At 38.2% G+C, this 19956-nt stretch overlaps 1 protein-coding gene across 1 annotated transcript in view; it reads right to left on the bottom strand.

Moving 5' to 3' along the window:
- ADGRG6 (adhesion G protein-coupled receptor G6) overlaps nucleotides 1-19956 on the bottom strand; it is a 135424-nt gene that overhangs the window by 9921 nt on the left and 105547 nt on the right. The window contains exons 18-22 of the mRNA XM_060283524.2: nucleotides 19143-19276; nucleotides 15466-15593; nucleotides 14266-14534; nucleotides 12991-13087; nucleotides 10597-10880 (exon numbers count right to left, since the gene is read on the bottom strand). Of these exons, the coding sequence (XP_060139507.1) occupies nucleotides 10597-10880; nucleotides 12991-13087; nucleotides 14266-14534; nucleotides 15466-15593; nucleotides 19143-19276 (912 nt within the window). The remainder of the gene's footprint in view (nucleotides 1-10596; nucleotides 10881-12990; nucleotides 13088-14265; nucleotides 14535-15465; nucleotides 15594-19142; nucleotides 19277-19956) is intronic.

Here is a 19956-nt window from a genome sequence, read left to right as displayed (position 1 = left end):
TGTCCCAGTAGGTACTAATCATGCTGTATAAGTACCATACACTACTTTTTATATGTGCCCCCATTGCCTTCTCTCCCCACCACCACCACCAGGATTCCAACCCACACTGCTTGCAGGACATCTTCATTTGGCTGTATCTCCACTTTGTTGCATCTCACACCCCTGATATTCTAAACAGGAGTCTTCTTCATCATTACCCTCCAAGAAACACATCAAACTCATTTCTGCTCAATAATTTGAAGGCTCTTCCTTTAAAGCTTTCCCTAACAGGTTCTTGCCTGTCATTCAGGCCTCAGATCAATTGTTAACTCCTCAAAAAGGCCATCATCAACTTTTTATTTTTTATGTTTTAGATCACACCCTTGCACACACCTATTTTCGCTATAGCACAGATCATTACCTGATATTCTTGTATTCCTAATTTATTCATTTATTTCTTTGCTTAACTGTCTCTTGCTAGTAAATAATAAGCTCCAAGAGCACAGGGATGTTTGTCTATCCAGTGTTGTACTAGCCATTCCCAGAATGATGCCAGGAACTAAGCGGGAACTCCATAAATGTTTGTTGAATGAATGAATAGTAACCATGATTAATCGCTCATCTATTCTACATGAGTTAATTGAATACTTACATGTACATCTGAATGCCTTAAATGTATTTAGGGGTAGGGGCTTACACTTACTTAGAAGGTGCTCTATAAATTCCTAATGAAGTTACTGGTTGAAAATCATTACATATGTTGACTCATAGAGGAATGCCATTATGAAAATACTAAATTTTGGTCACTGCTTTCGAATAGACAACTAGCCTATTAAAACATTCCTGGGAGGGGTTTCCCTGGTGGCGCAGTGGCTGAGAGTCCGCCTGCTGATGCAGGGGACACAGGTTCATGCCCCGGTCTGGGAAGATCCCACATGCCGCGGAGCGGCTGGACCCGTGAGCCATGGCCGCTGAGCCTGTGCGTCCGGAGCGAGGCCCGTGTACCACAAAAAAAAAAAAAAATTCCTGGGAAATTCAAACACATTTACCTCTGAGAAGTATAAATAAGGCATTCAATGACCTAAGTAGTATTAGTAATCAGTAATAGTACCATTTTATTTATTATTATTACTATATAATTTTATACATATTTATTTAAGTAAAACACTTATTTTATTATTATATTACTAATAATACTTTATTAGTAATAAAATAATTAGTGAAGAAAATATATCCTAGTGACCTAGTTATTTGTCTAAGATGATATCAGATAGGATAGGGGAGTTCTAATTTTAAAAGAAAGCTCTAATAAATATGAATCAAATTTCATTCGTTCAGAAAATACACACCCACACACACCCCTCCTGAAAGTCCCTGTGCTGTGGACAAGGAGGGAAGCTGGGTTGGGGAGGGAGAGCTGGAGACAAGAAATCGACTTGCAGCCTGGCCTGGAGCTCGGACGTGACAGGTCTCAGAGTGGGAGAAAGACTTTGCTCCACACTCAAAACCCCTCAGAATCAGGACCTGCAGGTGGATCTACCTTCCCAGGTACAGGATAGACACTGGGTTCGGACCCCATCTTCACACTCTGACTAAATCTGATTGCCTTTCAAAGCCTTCCTCAGGGACAAACCCCCAAGTCCCTAACTTGCTTGCTAACACAGAAAATCCCTTTAATAAGCACACATGTTCTGTAACACGGGTAGTGTGAATACCCAAAGAATATATAAAATGTGGATGGGTTTCCCTTTGAGAATCTTTCAAGTCTTTAAGAGGTGGTGGCAGTTTCAGAGTAAAGAGAGCAGAAGGCATGGAAGCTTGAGGTGATGTCATCATAGGTTACAGATGAAGGAGTCTGTGGTTGGAGAAGGAATCCTTTGCCTTGGCTTGACTCTATTTTTGTGAATTGGGACAGAATTTGCAGAATTAGTTGTTGGAGGTATTTTTGTCCTACAGCTGAAAATATAGCTAACCACGTGTTTCTTAAACAATTGTTTAACAAACTTACGTATCAGAGCTGTAAAAGATTATAAACTCCAATTAAGGACTTTGGTTCTAAGGCATCAATCCTGGCATTACTCGCTCTCAGGTCCCACACTGAGCAAATGATTTTCTTTTAGCTGATGCAGAAGTTGAAAATTTCTAGATGTTGTTTCCCTTAACACTCAGAAGTTTTTATAAATGTCATATATATCGGAGGAAAAACTTCAGAGCATATGTCTGGTGTTTTGAGGACACTGGAAGAGACCTAGTTCTTGGATTTGCTCCTTTGGCCTTGCTGGGATATTAAGATGTGAATTATTTTGAGGCTCTGATGCTGACCACAGTCACATGGGAGTAGGTTAAAGCCAAGAAAAACTGACTTAATAAAACAATTTTTTAGATTGTGCAGTGCTGCTCTGTATCATAATTACATAGCATTAGATGACACTGCCTACTTTTAAGCAACCTGTAAATATACAGGCATCCACTAAGTTTAAGAGACACGTATATAAATCAGATTTAAAATCTGATACATCTCCTCTAAAATTATTTGATCGAAGTCATTTACATGCTCTATCTCCCACTATGAGTTGTGATGCTATGGGACAAAAGCAGATAATAGGCGTGAGAAATTAGAATTCTCTGGAATAAATATATTTTAAAATTCCAAGGTATTATGCAGATTCTTTAGCCGTGAGGTATGTTTCCATTTTAAATTAGAATAGGATTCTCATAATAGGTTATTTTACTATTTGTAGTAACTAGCCCTTTTCACATGAATTTAAATCAGTCTGGCAATAAATATTATCCCAAGATTATTTTAGGACAAAATATCCCTCTTAGAGTTCAGCTGTGGGAAACGTGGAAGGTATCCACATCTGGAAGAGCACACATGCCGTATGGAAAGAAATTCTGAACACTGCAAGAAGGAGGAGTAGAAAATGCAGCAGGAGAGCCAAGGGCACTTGGAGGCCAAAGTGAAAAAACAGAGGGCTAGTTCCTCTTCAGTCTTGAGGGTTTTTTTTTTTCCATCTACTTACAGATTTTGGTGCCAGAGCAGCACTTAAAATCACAAAACTTTAAAGAGTTTTACATTGGCATCCAAGGGAATCTGTTTGATTCTAATCCCCAGCTCTGCTCTCTTTCAATGCTCATTTCAGTCAAATGTTTCCCCTTTGAGAATCTTTATATAAACCCACGCACCTCAAAGAGGCTCTTCATACCACCTGGAAAAATATGCTCTTCTAGTTTTCTGGAAAGCTGTGACCAGGGACCAGAATAATTGGTTTTTACTCCTCATAGCGCCTACAGCTTTATTTAACTGACCAAGGAGTAGGGAACATTGCCCATAAAAGCTGGACGCTAAAATGACTGAAAAGATAGAAATCAGAGGCAAAGTCACTGCTTCATCTTGACAGGCTTGTGCTAGTTTCACAATGGCCCTTTTGGGGTGAATTTTAGCCCAGAAAATGACCGCTCTGATGAATGTAAGCCAGTTCCTTAGCAATAGTTTCTTCAGGTTGATAACTGCTTGGATTCTTTATCTTACCCATACAAACCCAGATTTTATGCTAAAACAAGAAAAAAAAGTTAAACTTTCTTTAAATGAACAGATCCTAACCAGTTCTCTACCTGCTCATCCCTTGCCTTCTTTTAACCTCCATCTTTCACCAACCAGAGGTTTCTGCTCACTTTTAAAAATAACTTAGACCAATATATGAATTCAAGATATCTTAATTCTCAGCAAATCTTGCAATTTTCTCAATTAAAATAAATGGCCTTTTCCATTGTGATGGAGGAAGGGCGTTACAGGCATGTGGGAAAGAGGGCCTGTCTGTGAGTCCTGGTAGGAAGGAAAACATAAGGAATTCCACCTCGCCAGGCCCTTCTAGAGAAGCACACCAGGGGCCGAGCCTGACTCAAAAGACAAGGAGAAGGGACACCCAAGAGGGTGCTCTAAACCTCTAAATGTGGAGTGAGAAACACTCTGAGAAACCTTGTCAAGTAGTGGGTTTGAAAAAAAAAAAGCTTCCTTCTAAAGTACTGGCTTTATATCCAGACTGTATGGGCTTGTGTTTAATCTTGGTCTTTATAAGAGCTGTTTAACTATTTATTTAGGAAAAATAAAGATATCCTTACATTCAATATTTTGGCTAGGAATTTGGCTCCCACATAGAATTCATTCTCTTAGGTTGAGTTTTGGCAGAAATATGTGGAGCAAATGTAAAACAAGTAGCCAAAAGGATGTTCTCAGATCTCTAGCCCGATTATCAAAAGTTTTTTAAAAACTGCCCAGGAACAGCTTCCCTTGGATTTGAAAATAAATGCCATACTGTAAAATTCAGGGACACATGTATTGTCATCCTTTTACTGGTCTACAAAACCACTTTCAAGAAGTCTGGTGAAGGAAAACAAAACAAAACAAACGCCTTAGGTGCTCATTTCCTAATGAGTTCTTTACCAGCCAAGGGCCATTGACGCTTTCAGCAAGGCTCATCATCGATACATTCTGACAAACGACCTAAGTTGATTTTTCTTACCCTGGATAATAAAGATCCAGAAACACAATGAAGGGGAAGACTGCAGATATAGATAACTTTTCAGACTGTGAGATGGAATCAATCAAGAATTAATCAAAGAAGGTGTTGGGGCAAAAAAGGATACGTGGTCTCGATAACTGATCTTTGACAAAAACGATCTAGATAACTTCTGAGCTTCCCAGCAAGCCCAAGTCCAAATCTTCCAACAGCTCATCTGTTTTGTTGTCACACAGACGTAGCCAGCTGGCTGCTGGGCTGGGGAATCTCTAGAGTTTATGACTCTCTGGCAACCTCTTGAATCCTCCTTTCATTCGACAAGGTGCCCTTTAGAAAATTATTTCTCTGCGGCACAAAATGCTCTGCCAAAAGATGAGTAATTTATTTCCTTGCAGTGTGTAATGTCTCGGCCAACATGATGCCATTTCAGATGCTAACGGGTTTAAAGGTGGTTCATCTCTTTACCTTGGCGCCGATTCACCGTGTGTGTTGTACATGTGATCGTGGCCCAGCTTAACCGTCAGGAGGCTCCTAACCCATCATTTTATTTAATTTTCTTAGTTTACCAATAGGATTAAAATAATAATGATAAATACATTTCTATAGATGGTTTTTGCTGAATAAGGGTAAGAGAGTAAATTTCCATTTATTCATTAAATGTACATTTATGAACAATTTTTTTAAAAGGACATAGAGACTCACTTCCTAGAAACTTTGAAATAAAAAGTTGAAAGGGCAGTAATTTGTTTTATTTTTTTGGCTCATGCTTTGTCATCTAATAATGTGCTTTTCTGTTTTCATATATGCTATGTTATAAATATTACACTGATCTTAGGTAAGTCATTAACTCTTCTAAGCCTGTTTCTTCATCTGTAAAATGGAGCGAATACCCTTTTTCTTGGGACCTACTTTTCAGATTTGCTACAAGAATTAGATCACAGATGTTGTGTGAAAGGCTTTGTGAACCACAATGCACTATGCAAATATGTTATTTCTGTTGCTCTGGGTATCTTAATGTTACTGAATGAATTACTGGCATACATGACCTCTGAGTAGACTGATGATACCCTTCTGTGTTCGCCATTGCAGCTTCTATTTGCACAACCATATGCTACATGGTATTATGCTGTCATATATACGTACAGAAGATGGGCTGACTACCCCCAAAACAATCAATATTGTTTCACGTGCATGGAAAACTAAAGTTGAAGATTAAGCTCTCAGTATGGGGCTAGACTTTAGATCCTGATGAACTTGTCAAGAGAGTTAAACCTCTCTCTATATTGGAGAAACCTAATCTAATCAAAAATGTCAAATACTTTTGTACGGTAATGAAAAAAATATACATTCCGAGATACTGTTCATCGTTTGTATACTAAGCAGCAATGTGTACAGGCTGCATCTCAGAGCAATAAATCAATCCTGCAAACACATCAATATCGCCAAGGGACACAGATGCCCAAGAGGACTCTGGCCAAGATCTTCTCAGCAACCAGAGAATTGCCTTTTACTTCTTTAGGACGAATTACATTATATTTCTTGAAGTACAGGCTAATGTTCTCAGGCATGTGAATTATGATGTACTTTCATCAAACATCTGTTCTCTTTTGAATAGCAATTTGTATACCATATAATTTTCTCAAGTTGTATTCTTTAGAAAAAATTAAAATTTCTAATAAAATGATTTGTCACTTTCATCCTGGGAAAGCAGCAAAGGTAGTAAAAGGAGTTAGAAACATAATTGTGCCTCGTTAAGAGAAGGTATGTTTATCTTTTCATCTTAGAATTAAAAATTCAGTGAAATGATTAATATATAACAATCAAATGAAGTAGGTAAGAAAAAAGAACAAAGCAATATACGGTGGAAAATTAGAAAATAATAAACTTGGTTTAAGCCTGGATTCGAGTGACTTCATTTGCTTATTCAAGTAGGTAAAATTTTAGTTAGAGCCACACAGACTATAAGAATTTTATCATATCCAGTTACCATGATTTTTTGGAATTAAATTGTATAATTATAAGTGTACCTAAAAAATAAAAATTCATATAAAAATAAAAATACATATTGAAAATAAACAAAAATAAAACATCTAAAATAAAAATACATATATAAACTTTAATATATAAGCTATACAAATATATGAGTACTGACATAGTTATACATGTATATGTCTTTGTACACACACACATACATACATACATGTATTCCTAAGAATCCTGAAAGATAAAATGGATTTTTAACATCTTTGAAAAAAATCTTTAAAGACATACACAAAAGTGAAAAGAAATCTGTTAGCAAAAGCCACTCCTCTGATACACGTGCCCTGACACCACTGCTCAAACACATCTTGTCCTCACAGGTCCCACCTCTGTAACACTACAGGGTGACTTGTGACCTTGCTGATTTTAAGATGTTCAATTATAAGCCAAATCTGAGAAGATTAAAATTTACTTTGGCATAGTTGTAGGTTTCAGAATATTGCATTACATTATAAACCTTTAGCCATTGCTAATTCTTATAATGACAGGCTTCAGTTCACTACAATATCGCATTAACATGAAGCTTTCTTATCCTAATCACTGCAGAAAAATAAGAGTTTAATGACCAAGCCAATGATAAGTGTTTTGCAGTAGCACACTTTCTAAATTTCTCTTGACTCTGCTCATGTGTCTCTAGCTCCCCCATTCCCACCATAGTCTAAAACACCTTACCTTACCTGGACCATTGCAATAGCCTCTCATCTACAGTCTCTATTGGGCTGCTCTAATCCATTCTCTACATTATATCCAACTTCATCTTTACAAAATGTACATCTGCTCATATCATTCCACAGGCCTAAAACCTTTCAAGGACTTCCAATTGCCCTTATGAAGATCAAAACAGAGAGCCTCCTGGTCTAGCCTTTGCCTCCCTTTTGTGTCACACCCACTGCTCTGTCACTCTCCTGCTCTTTCTGGGTTCTCAGCTTATATGGTCTTTCTTTTAATGCCTTGAGTATGTGCTATAATCACCAACTACAGCAAACTTTTTGCACACGAAGTGCCCTCTACCTGAAACAGTTTCCCTCACTCCTACTCCCACCTTTCACCTAGTTAATTCTTATTGATCCTTCAGATTTCGGCTTAGACATCATGTCTTCTGTCATGTGCACTCTCAACACCACCATGTACACTTTATACAGTGACATATTGGATTAACCTTAGTCTCTCCTACTACAATATAAGCTCCATGAGACAAAGGGATCAGGTCATGTTTTTTTGCTGGAATAAAGGATACTAGAAAGAAGTCGACACAACGTAGTTCGCCTATCAACATGCATTCACCGAATTGTTTCTTTAAACTGTCTAAGTTCTACATGCTTCTCTTAATAAAGCATATACCTTTAACAACCAAGTCTCTCATGGAAGGTTCTGAAAATGATGCAAATAAAAGCCATTAAATGGCTTTCCATAGTGTCCTCTGAAGCTTTTGTACAAGGCTGGCCAGTAAGGAACTGTTAGACTCATGTGCTCTGTATCACTGTCTTTTAATTTACATTTCCTTTTTAGGAGGTGTTTTTGATATCATTGGATGTGCAGAAATCTGCTCTGAATTTATATCATTTAAAATCAGCCTTAAAAGTCAGTGATTTATGAAGAACACTCACTCTATGATGGTTTACAACATTTTTCCCTCCTGAGAGAAGACCTACGCTGGGAAAAATAAAACACCCCGATTCTCATTAATGGAAACAGAGCTGAACAGACAACTGTAACTGTTGAAGGTTGCTGAAACTGCCAGGAAATTCTAAAAGCAAAAACAAGGTTGGGCTGGCAGATTAATGTGCCTTTCATATACAATCCTGAAATATAAAACCATGGAATTTTCTAATGTTAATGGACATTTTTGTCAATATTTGTCTAGGCACTTTTATGTTGTGTATGATAGAAGAGATTAAAAAGAGGAAAACTCACTTTACAAAGGTGGATCCCAGTGCAGAGGTATTCATATGCTACCTCTTCAGTTTCCAACTTCTGGAGGTGTACTTGAGGCTTATTATTTTATTCACTAAAGATAATGAGCCTACATAGTTCCTCTGTTATGGGAGAATGGATCTGAATAAAATTTGCTCAACTAATTAATGCATATTTATGCTGGAGGAGTCTCAGACTGAATTTAGGCCATCCCCAAAGCCCCTCCCTTCTTCATCCACCAATCCAGTTACTGATTTAACAAATAATTATTGAGCACCTTCTAAGTGACAGGTTTTTCTACAGGAGCTCATGAGCTAGTGGGAAACGTAGGAGGAGAAGCAAAACAGATATGTATGATACAGAGCAGTAAACACTCTCCTGCAGGTAAATACAGACTTTTCTTAGAACACACCTGTTGGGAGCTCCTAGCTAGGCATCTCTCCTGGTGAGAAGCACAAACCTGATTTCCACACTTTCCATCCCAGCTCAGATTTGTTCAACTTTAGTCAGGTCTTCCTTTCCTAGACACCTTCAAGTGTGTGACCAGTAGCTTCAGGTAAGCCAGTAATACTGCCCTGCTCAAAAAGATTCCAAACTTTGTCACCTCATTCCTACTGGAGTGTGGGCTTCATGGAGCTTCCAACATTAAGGAGTTTCATCAACAACACAGGGTATATCCAATGTCTTATAGAATGTTATTGAGTTTTCAAAAAAATACTTTATGTTCAATTAAGCTTAAAAGTTAAATTCATCCTAAAAGGGAACCCTCCTATGCTGTTGGTGGGAATGTAAGTTGGTGCAGCCACTATGGAAAACAGTATGGAGGTTCCTCAGAAAACTGAAAATAAAATTACCATATGATCCAGCAATGCCACTCCTGGGCATATACCCGGACAAAACTATAATTCAAGAAGATACATGCACTCCTATGTTCATAGCAGCACTATTCACAATAGCCAAAACATGGAAACAACCTAAATGTCCATCAACAGAGGAATGGATAAAGAAGATGTGGCACATATACACAATGGAATACTACTCAGCCATAAAAAAGAACGAAATAATGCCATTTTTAGCAACATGAATGCAACTAGAGATTATCATACCATGTGAAGTAAGTCAGAAAGAGAAAGACAAAAACCATATGATATCACCCACACGTGGAATTTAAAACACGACACAAATGAACCTACCTACAAAACAGAAACTGACTCACAGACATAGGGATCAGACTTTTGGTTGCCAAAGGGGAGAGTGGGGAGGGAGAGGGATGGACTGGGAATTTGGGGGTGGCAGATGCAAACTATTACATTTAGAATGGATAAATAACAAGGTCCTACTGTATATCCAATCTCTTGGATAAATCATAATGGAAAAGAATATTAAAAAGAAGAATGTCTGTATGTGGATAACTGAGTCACTTTGCTGTGCAGCAGAGATAGGCACAACACTGTAAATCAAGTATACTTCAATAAAAAAAATTTTTTTTAAGTTAAATTCATCCTACAGTACACTAGGGTAAGTGTTACGGAATCTGAAGCATGACAGTAAGCTCCTTGAAGGAAGCCTTGTATTTCTGAACAGAGCAAGCCATTTGTTAGATTGTTGAATTGACTGCCATATCTTATGAAGAAATAAGCATTTCTGAACTAGATTGTTGGTATTTTTTCTGAAATCCAAGGAACCAAGGAATCAAATTGAATTGCTCTGTCCCTGCACAGAGTCTAAAGATTCTTCTGGCCAAGAGCACTACACCCACATGGTTCCATGGAGAACACCAACACTCAGCAAAACTGTAAAGAAAGCAAACTTCATCTGTGCCTCTCTTTACACCTCCCATTGGGCACCTCCTTGCATATATCCACTCATGCAACAACATATATTTATTGAGCACCTACTATATTCCAGGCATAGTTCTAGGTGCTTGGTATATATATCACTGAAAACAAATAAACAAACTGATGTTCTACCTCTTCTCTCCATTCAAGGTCTTTTTCACGAGTACCCACCCTGTGCCTGGAACTGTGCTCAGCACTTGGGATAGTGACTTAGACTCTTAGCATGGCATCTGTCCAACAGTGAAGCTCTTTGCAAATATGGTAAAATTAGAAAGGGAAAATGGTGCGGTTACCATTTATCTTACCTTGTAAAGAATTGAAGATGGAGAAAAGGTACATGAAAGGGACATTCAAAGGTCCCCAGGCAAAGAAAGCAAACCCCCACGTCATGCCCAGTAGAAACGTCAGGCTGACCACACTGCGCAGGTTCCTTAGAACCTCCTCGCGTAGCGTCCGGCTGCTCCTTTTGCCATTCCTCCCGCAGATCTGCACCATCACCACAATGAACATGGCGACATTCAGGAAAAACATGAGTCCAAAATACCCGGCACAGGTCACATAAAATATGACAGGATCTTTAATCCAACAGCTTAAAGGAGAAGAGACAAGAAAGAACGAGATTTATCATCACGCCCTGTTTACCTAAGACTCCTCCTGGCTAAGTTTGGGCTTCTGCAGATTTCATAGCTGGGCCTTCCTCAAATGCCTTTAGAAAGTCACTTCATTTTCTTGGGCCTCAGTTTCTTCCTCAATGTTTACATAGATTTGTTTTTGTTTTTTGCTTTGTTTTGGATAGTCATCCTCTTAATACCTAGTTATTTAAGTCAACAGTTAAGAAAACAAGGTGGTCTCCTGAACTCTGACTTGGCATGAAGACACTCTGTTTGGCTCACCCCAAACCAGTGCGCCTGCACTCCTGAAGGTGGGAAACTTTCTCGGTCTCCGTTGTAGTTAAAGGAGGGCCATGTGGACATGGTTCTACAAAATGATAATGGAAGCAGAGTCTGCTAAGGATTTTTTACACCTATTCTTGACAGACTCAGCTGGCAAAGCCCTTATTCCTTCTTTCTGCTTCAAACATGAATGCAAGCTCTGCAGCTGTAGTCATCATCTTATATCGAGGAAAGAAAGGCCAAGAGAGCTGTAGAATTGCTGGTCCTAACATTTTCAGCCACAAAATTAATGCCAGTTGTTGCCTTCTTCCAAATCTTATCATGTCTTATCATGTGAGAAGAGTAACTCCTACTTATTTAAGACACACGTAATTGTGGATTCCATTACTGTGGACAAAATAATTCCTATTAATATAATTGGCTTAGTTGAGGCAAGACCTTATTGTAGAACGCTGATATTCTTATGCTGACACTTCTCATACACAATTAAAAGGCTTACATCAATCATAACATCCTTATGAGATCAGGAAGGATACACTTGATATTCAGAATGATATAGATTGGAAAATAGATGAAAGTAATTTTAAAGGGAACTAAGAGTAAAATTAAAATACTGCAATTTGTGGATGCCCCAGTGCCTAACTAATACTATGGAAGTTCTTAGGTACCAAAAAATATTAGAAGAATTATTTAAGACAATTAAATTAATCTTAGAATTCGAATGTAAGTGGTCATCATTTTGGTTGTGTCTTTCACCGTGGAACACAACCTTCACAAAGGCAAAAGCTGTCTTGAACATCTTTGAGTCCTATAACCTGATTCCTGGCATATAGTAAATGCTCAATTAATGAAAGTTGTTGCTGGCACAACAACTTAATAAGTCGTACTTTAAAGTTCTATAAGAGTTGACTCACATACTTTTTAAGTTCCCTTATTTAGAACATATGTATTGACTTCTACTTTTAATATATCTTATTTTAAAGGTCCCCCAAATGACACTGCTTGTCCCTGGAGCTAATCTTTCTTTCCATATGGAAGTTCCCCTAGAATCCGAAATTCCTGACCTAGATCCTTTATTTCCGACTAGTTCTCGTGGGGGCTTTGGACTGCTACTTTGGAAATATAAACGGGAAGGCCAGGAGGAATGGAACAGGATTGGATACTGACTGGATATAAAATTTTTATCCATCCATGAAATGTGCACAGAAATGTGGCATCACAGTCTGGAATAAACTCTTTATTCATTCAGTAATTCATTCAATCAACAAATAATAATATTGAGTACCATGTACTACATAAAATACAAGAGAACTAATTGCCAAAACTGAAGAGTTTAAAAACCTTAGCTTCAGTGATCTCACAGCCTGAAGGGAAATTTCCAAATTATTCAAGATCCACTCTCTCCACTTCCACACAACACTCATATTGGCACTGAATCCTTCACTGTCCGATGCTGCTACTTAACTCTCTCGAAGATGTGTGTGGTTTAAGGAGGTGGGAGTATTACAGAATCTCCTCAGATAGAATAGGTCTTCTGTGTCTAGAAGATAGTATCTTACACTTCTTCTGAATTCCCCCCGATGAGAAAGCACAACATTAATATGGAAAAGCAGCTCACACAGTTCAGAGCATTCAACTGAATTCATCTGTGGTGTAGCAGAGACCTTGGCAAAGACATGCAAGTACACTTTAACCTTCCAAAATAGAAGCTCACTCACTATTGGGATGGAAACTCACACTAAACTTCAGCAAACAGAGGATATATACTCATCACAAATAAATTCCCAACAAGCTTTTATTACTTACAATTCATCACCTTGTTCTTTTCCATAACTCTCTTTTCCATAAACTTCATTTTGGTTTCTGCTTGCTAGAACAATGGACACAACTAAGGCAGGCAGACCTGTTATAACAAGACCATGATAGAAACAACTTTTCTGAAGCATCTGTAGACTGCTTTATAAGACTGATAATGGCAAGGGGAAAAAAAGAAAGAAAACACTGCATATCATAGAATCAAATTTCTTAGAACAGGCAACTTGGTTAAAAACAACAATAAAATCCCTTTTGTGGTGTGAAACATCCAACTTTAATTAGAAACAATCTAAACCTACTCTTAAATGACAGATATTTAAATATTCTGTTTGCTTACTGGTACCCACTAGAGTACCAGGACCTGATTTATACTGTATGCTGCACCAGAAAACGTAGTTTCATTAATGACACCTGTCAGACTGCCTGAGTTCAGGTAAGAAGGTAACTACAGCTTCATTTTGCCCCTTTCTATAGAAAGAAAAGTCTTTAGAAAAAGTTGGGGGGAAAACAATGGGGACATAAAGTCTTTATAGTCTTTTCTCTCAGGAGGACCAATATAGTATTTCCATGTATATTTCAGTGGGGAAACGCTACACCACCTGAATTCCCTGAAAGGTGCTTTTGTTGTCTCCTAAGGTGGTACTAAACACCTTGGAAACATCTCATTTCTACATGGCTATCTGAAAAAGAGATTTGTGAGAAAGCTCGAAAATGCCTGGCCCAATACAAAACCCAGATAAAGGAGCCCAATTAGAAGACTGCAAACAGGCTAACACAGCTGTCCATGTGTGGCTGAGGAATCATGGTAAGAAGCTCAAAGCAAGAATTCTGTCAGTATTCTGGTTGCACACACAAAAATAACCTTCTTGCTCAGGTTTCCAAGACATGGGCATGTGTTTAGGGCGAGTGGAGTTAGGAGTCTGAGCTGGCCTTTCTATTTTGAAATATAATAGAAATGCACCACTGTCTGCCAGCTGCCTCTTCAGACTTGCGTGGGCTGGCTCTGGACACAGGAAATAAGGTGGTGGTGACTCAGGAGAGCAAGGGTTTTTTCCCTTTACTCCTGACTTTAGTGAGGAATGTTGAACAGTTTTTAAAAACACCGTTCTGAGGAAGCCCCTTCCTTAGGTTATGTATATCACATCCACATCATTCACAATTTTGAAGTTTCTTTTAGCAGTGCTATTCTTTCAAAATAGGATTTTCCTATGAGAACCTAGTGATTTCCATGATAGACAAAAAGAAAACAAAATTTAGGAGGCTTACCCCAGCCAATGATGCAGAATTTCAGTATGTATCGGCGAATGTAAGTGTTAAATACTTTAACCAGAGCAATGTACATATGAATCGCTTCTAGCCCCATCCACGTAAAGGTAGCTAGAAGGAAGAAATGCAGCAGGGCTGCAATGGCCGTGCAAAGTCCATCCACATGAAACGAGGTGATCCAGCCATCCAGGAGGAAGAGGAGATTCAGGAACAGCAGGGCTGTACTCAGATTCATCAAGATTTTGGAGGGATAATCCCTTCGTAATTTTCTTATAAAGGACAAAAGAAAGATATATGAGAATAATATTGTAAATAAATCTTCTAAGCACAGGCAGTAAATTCGTATCTTATACAGCTCTGCAATACCCTAGGTAGTACCATCTTTATGACATGGTTCCACTAGGAGGAGGGCTAAAGATATAGGAGTATTTAGCAAATTATAAAGACTTTTTTAAACACTAATTTTATTTCAAAACTGTTTCCAAAATTTCTGCTTGGTTACAACAGATTGATTTTTTTTTGTTTTGTTTTGTTTTGTTTTTGCGGTACGCGGGCCTTTCAGTGTTGTGGTCTCTCCCGTTGCAGAGCACAGGCTCCGGACGCGCAGGCTCAGCGGCCATGGCTCACGGGCCCAGTTGCTCCGCGGCATGTGGGATCTTCCTGGACCGGGGCACGAAGCCGTGTCCCCTGCATTGGCAGGCGAACTCTCAACCACTGCGCCACCAGGGAAGCCCAGACTGATTTTTTTAATCCAGGAAAAATTTTAGATTTACAAAAAATGATATCTTTGTTGAAAAGCAATTTCCCTAAAATTTGTTGAAGTTTCTTGATTTTTAATAAGGTCAGGATCCTTTTTTTAAAAAAATTTCCTGTTTCAAAACCAATTTTATAAGATTTGTGAAGCAAATGTTTTCATCTTTTACCATGTAAAAAGCATTTCATACAATTGTTATTTACTTAAATGCTAATCATCTCTAACAGGCTTAAATACATTTTAAATAGAAATATAGTAACTATAACTTAAGATTCTAAAGGTGGGAAATTCGTGATATATCTTACAAGAAATCTGAACATTAAAACTGAACCACTGTGCGTGATTCACAAAGTGTATATGTGTTTTTAAAAGCTGAGGCAATTCTCTTATTCACATTCTGGGACAGTTAGCTCTGGACTTGGCAGACAGAAAAAACAAATACTTACTCAAAAGCAACATATGTCAGGAGGGTAGCTGCTGAAAAAATAGCAGATATTCCACACCCAATATTGGTAATGAAGGTGAGAACTTTAGTGTTTTTTGAATCCAACTGTGAGGCAGTTCCTTGAAGGTCCTACCAAAAACATGAGAAGCAGTTGTAAGAATCTCTCTTTTCATGAAAACGGCGTTTTGTTGTATTAGAAAGGTCACTGATGGCCCTTAGAATCTCAGCTCAATCTTAGGGGCTAAAAACAACAGTGTAAATCAGGACATGCGTACCTCGTTTTATTGTGCTTCCCTTCACTGTACTTCGCAGATACTGCATTTTTTACAAACTGAAGGTTTGTGGCAACTCTGAGTCAAGCCATTTTTCTAACAGCATCTGCTCACTTTGGGTCTCTGTGTCATACTTTGGTAATTTTCACAATATTTCAAACTTTTTATTATTATTGTATGTGTTATGGTGACCTGTGATCAGTGACCTTTGATGTTACTGCTATGATTCACTGAAGCTCAGATGATGGTTAGCATTTTTTAGAGCAATAAAAATTTTTTAATTAAGGTATCTACATTGCTTTTTTAGAGATAATTGCTATTGCACATTAACAGACTATAGTATAGTATAAACATACTTTTATATGCACTGGGAAACCCCAAAATTCGTGTGACTCATTTTCTCTCAATATTTGCTTTATTGCAGTGGTCTGGAACTGAACCCACAAAAAAATCTTTGAGATATGCCTGTACTGGAATTTCCGTTTATCGCACTCTTGTGGATCACTCCGTGAAACAAAAATGTAGCATTATTTGAGAGAGTTGCACATTTTTTTTTTATCATTACCCTGTTACCCAAGCTCTTTGCACATCAGTATAACTAGAAGAGCAAAACCACTGGGGCCCTAACAAACTGGAGAGGAGGTCATTGTCATGCATAATAAACGACCAGACCCTTCCTATCGTTTGCAAGGCTAGGGACACAAGTGAAAATGGAGGCCACCATGGCCCCGTGACCAAGCCTTTAGGTGGGCCCTGGGTTCTTTGATTGGTAGGGAGGGGCTCAGCCGAGACAGCCAGAGGCTGGCGCTGGTGTGTGGCTGCCCAGTCAGAGAAGAGTGCTGAGGCTCTTACTGTGGTCATTTCAGAGCTAGGTATGTATCAGGTGGGGTGGTCTCTGTTTTTTTTTTATTTTATTTTTTTTCATAAATGAGAAGCCACCAAGAGTTTGGGGGTCATAGTTTTTTGATACCTATAGACCTGAAAGGGTGCCACTCAAAAGTGTTAGGGGTGGCTGTGAGGGGAAAAAGTCAACATTTTCTAGCATGTGAATACGAAGCCTTAATTTTAATTTCACTGTGCAGAGGGAGGCAGACTTGCAAAGTCCAGGCCTGGTAGGAAAATCTTTCTTTTCTTCCTTAAATGTAGAATTGGGTTAGGGATAAATCTTGAATGAAGACCAACCACGCAAGCCTTGGTTGGAGGAGAAAGGCATCTCCATTATGCAGATGTTTGAAAACGGAGCCTTCTTGGAGAAGGGACATATTCCAAAAGGAATATCTGGTTTAAACTTTTAGGTCTTAAACTACGAAAAAAAGTTTGTGTTATAAGTTCTATAATGTTAACTTTCTTTACTTTTAACCAAAATGTCAATAAAATCTGCTACTGAAACAAAGACCTCCAGGAAGTGGTATCTGTATGAGTGTACGTGTGTGAACTCATGAGACGGGGCTCAGTTCCAGGTTTGGCTGAGGCAGGGAGGAGCTGGTAACAGGTTCCCTGTAACACCAAGAAATGCACAAAGTGATGGAATTCAGTGGGCGCAGTGACTCAGGTCAGAGAGGACCGTCCCTATCCTCCTCTCCCGGGAATCCCTGAAAACACTGGGAGGAAGTGGGACTCCCACAGCACACGGGATGGGGTTTGAGTCAGTGCCACTTGACTCACTGGTAGCTTTTACCCCGACCAACATTTCGGTTACTCCAGGATTTGACGAGGTCAGAGAAATATCTTGGGAACCTCCAAAGGGCTTGTCATTGCCTCTTGAAAAACCTACGGCTCCCATTTAGATGAGGCAGTATACTTGCAAGTCACAATTAAAGCCACAATTTAAAATGTAAATTGAAAAAAATAATGCTGTTCACGGTTATACATTTACACACAGTTCTCATGCTGTTTTATACTTTTAGAGAATGAAGAATATGAAAATATTGATTCCTCTGATTTAGCCAACATGAGAATGTACTAATGTTAAAAATATGAAAATCAGCTTTACTACAAATAAATGTAGCAGAGGATATGAAATTGTTCATACATTTGTAGATTAGAAGATATAATTATGAATCTGGGGTATGTTTTCAAATTTCTCATATGGTGAATGTGTCATGGGGCAAGGTAGACTCTGGGAATATCTTACACAAGTGAATACAGAGTTTATACATCAAGAAAGACTCTTAACAAGGTTGTGGTGATCTGGAAAAGCTGAAAGGATATGGGCACATCACCAGAAAAGATGAATTCTGGGAAGTTTTTCTTCCAGAAGTTTAGAATCTTATAAAAGCAGCCGCAGTGGAAAATGGAAAAATAGCACTGAAAAATGCACATATCCATATACCTGTAAAACTAATTATTTAATCAAATGACAACAGAAAGAGTAATATATAATTACAAACTCATAACAACATTTAAACAATATTTGGGAAAACTAACCATTCAAAGTAACAGGAAGCCAAACCTTGGTTACTTATAGGTCATCTCTGAATAGTGACTGTGTTACTGTTTCTATTTATCTAATATTAGACTTACAACACACACAATCATGCTCAAACACACATGCAGTTGAAATAATTCAATGAATTAAGCTAAAGCTTACATACCTGAAAGATTAATGATGCAAAACAAGCGTTTTATGAAAGAATGATGCTGTCACTTTTCAGAAAAAAGAGAATATGGAAGAAAACTGAGGGTTTTATTTTTAATTACTTAGGGAAAACATGCTATAGTTTAATTGTTCATTTTCATGGTCTGGCAGTAAATGAAAACATTTATATTTTGGGAAAGTTAAGCTGTTTTTTATGACTGTCCTCTTTTTTTTTTTTTACTGTTTTTTTCCCCCAGCTTTATTGATATATAATTGGTAAAGAAACAATTGCACATAATTAATGTATACAATTTGGTGAGTTTGAACTTATGTATACACTTGTGTTAACATCATCACAATCCAGGTAATAACTATATCCATCGCCTCCACAAGTTTCTTGTGTTCCTTTTTCATTTAATTTTGTTTCTGAGGTAAGAACACTTAACGTGAAATCTACCCTCCTAACAAATTTTTAAGTCTACAATACCGTATTATTAACTATTTTATATAGCAGATCTCTGGAACTTACTCCCCTTGTATAACTGTAACTTTATATACTCATTAAACAACTCCCCATATATCCCTCCCCCCATCCCCTGGTAACCATCGTTCTATTGTCTACTTCTATATCTTTGACTATTTTAAATGCCTCAAATAAGAAGAATCACACAGTATTTGTATGACTGTCCTCTTTTTAAATGACTTGGTCTTATCCCTCAGAGCTTTAAGTACTGGATTGTCAGGAAAATTACAACGTGCACGGTTGCTATATGACAATGGCCATTTACATAGACCAGGTAGATCCATGAGCCAATCACTGCATCCCACAGTTCCTCGCTGCTTCCTTCCAGTCCCACAGGAAGTAGCTGTAAGATTTAAGGGACGGGATAAACATATCTTGATGTCTCTGATTCGAATTCGAAAAGCTTTATTGCCTCGGTACACATTACTCCCATCTCCAACTAAAAAATAAATTTGGTTTGATCACGCTTATGGAAGCTATACAGAAACAATGGCTCTGTTATGATCTGGAGGGTGTACTTCGCACCAGGAAAGTGTCTGCAGACACACAAGCGTATCAGGTTATAAGGTAAAGGTGTAAGTCTGTGGATGCCGTCGCACAAGTTGCTGGTTGTAAGGTGGCTCTTGAAAATTTGGTGGGCTGAAAAAACATATCAACGCAATCTAATCTCTGCTTAAAACTGTAGAACAGGCTGGCTAATGAGATAAAACTAGGGCCAAGGGAAAGAAAGCAGGAAGAAAGAAAGGAAAGAATGATATGAAGGCCTAGTGGTGAGTGAAACGTAACACCCATCATCTCCATTGCAGGCTTGAAGCCTCTGTGCTATCCTAGTCACTAGTCTAGCCTAACAGGCTGTGATCTCTAGAGAGGGATTGCAGTCATTTGGGGGTAACAATTGGATCACCAAGCACAGTACCTGGTACAAAGTAACATTCAAACATACAAGTGATAACATATTATAAGAAAGAAAATTTTTGATGAAATTTTTCATAGCACCCTTCCATGTTAGTAAAACCCGACATTTTCTTCCTCTTTAACTTTTCTGTCTCTCCCTCCCTCCCTCTCTCTCCATCTCCCTAACTCTGTTTCTCTCTTAATTCAAGGGTTTCATGGTGATTT

Source organism: Globicephala melas, chromosome 14 (assembly GCF_963455315.2).
Source record: "Globicephala melas chromosome 14, mGloMel1.2, whole genome shotgun sequence".
Lineage (NCBI taxonomy): Eukaryota > Metazoa > Chordata > Mammalia > Artiodactyla > Delphinidae > Globicephala > Globicephala melas.
This window is presented reverse-complemented; position numbering and strand designations above follow the sequence as displayed.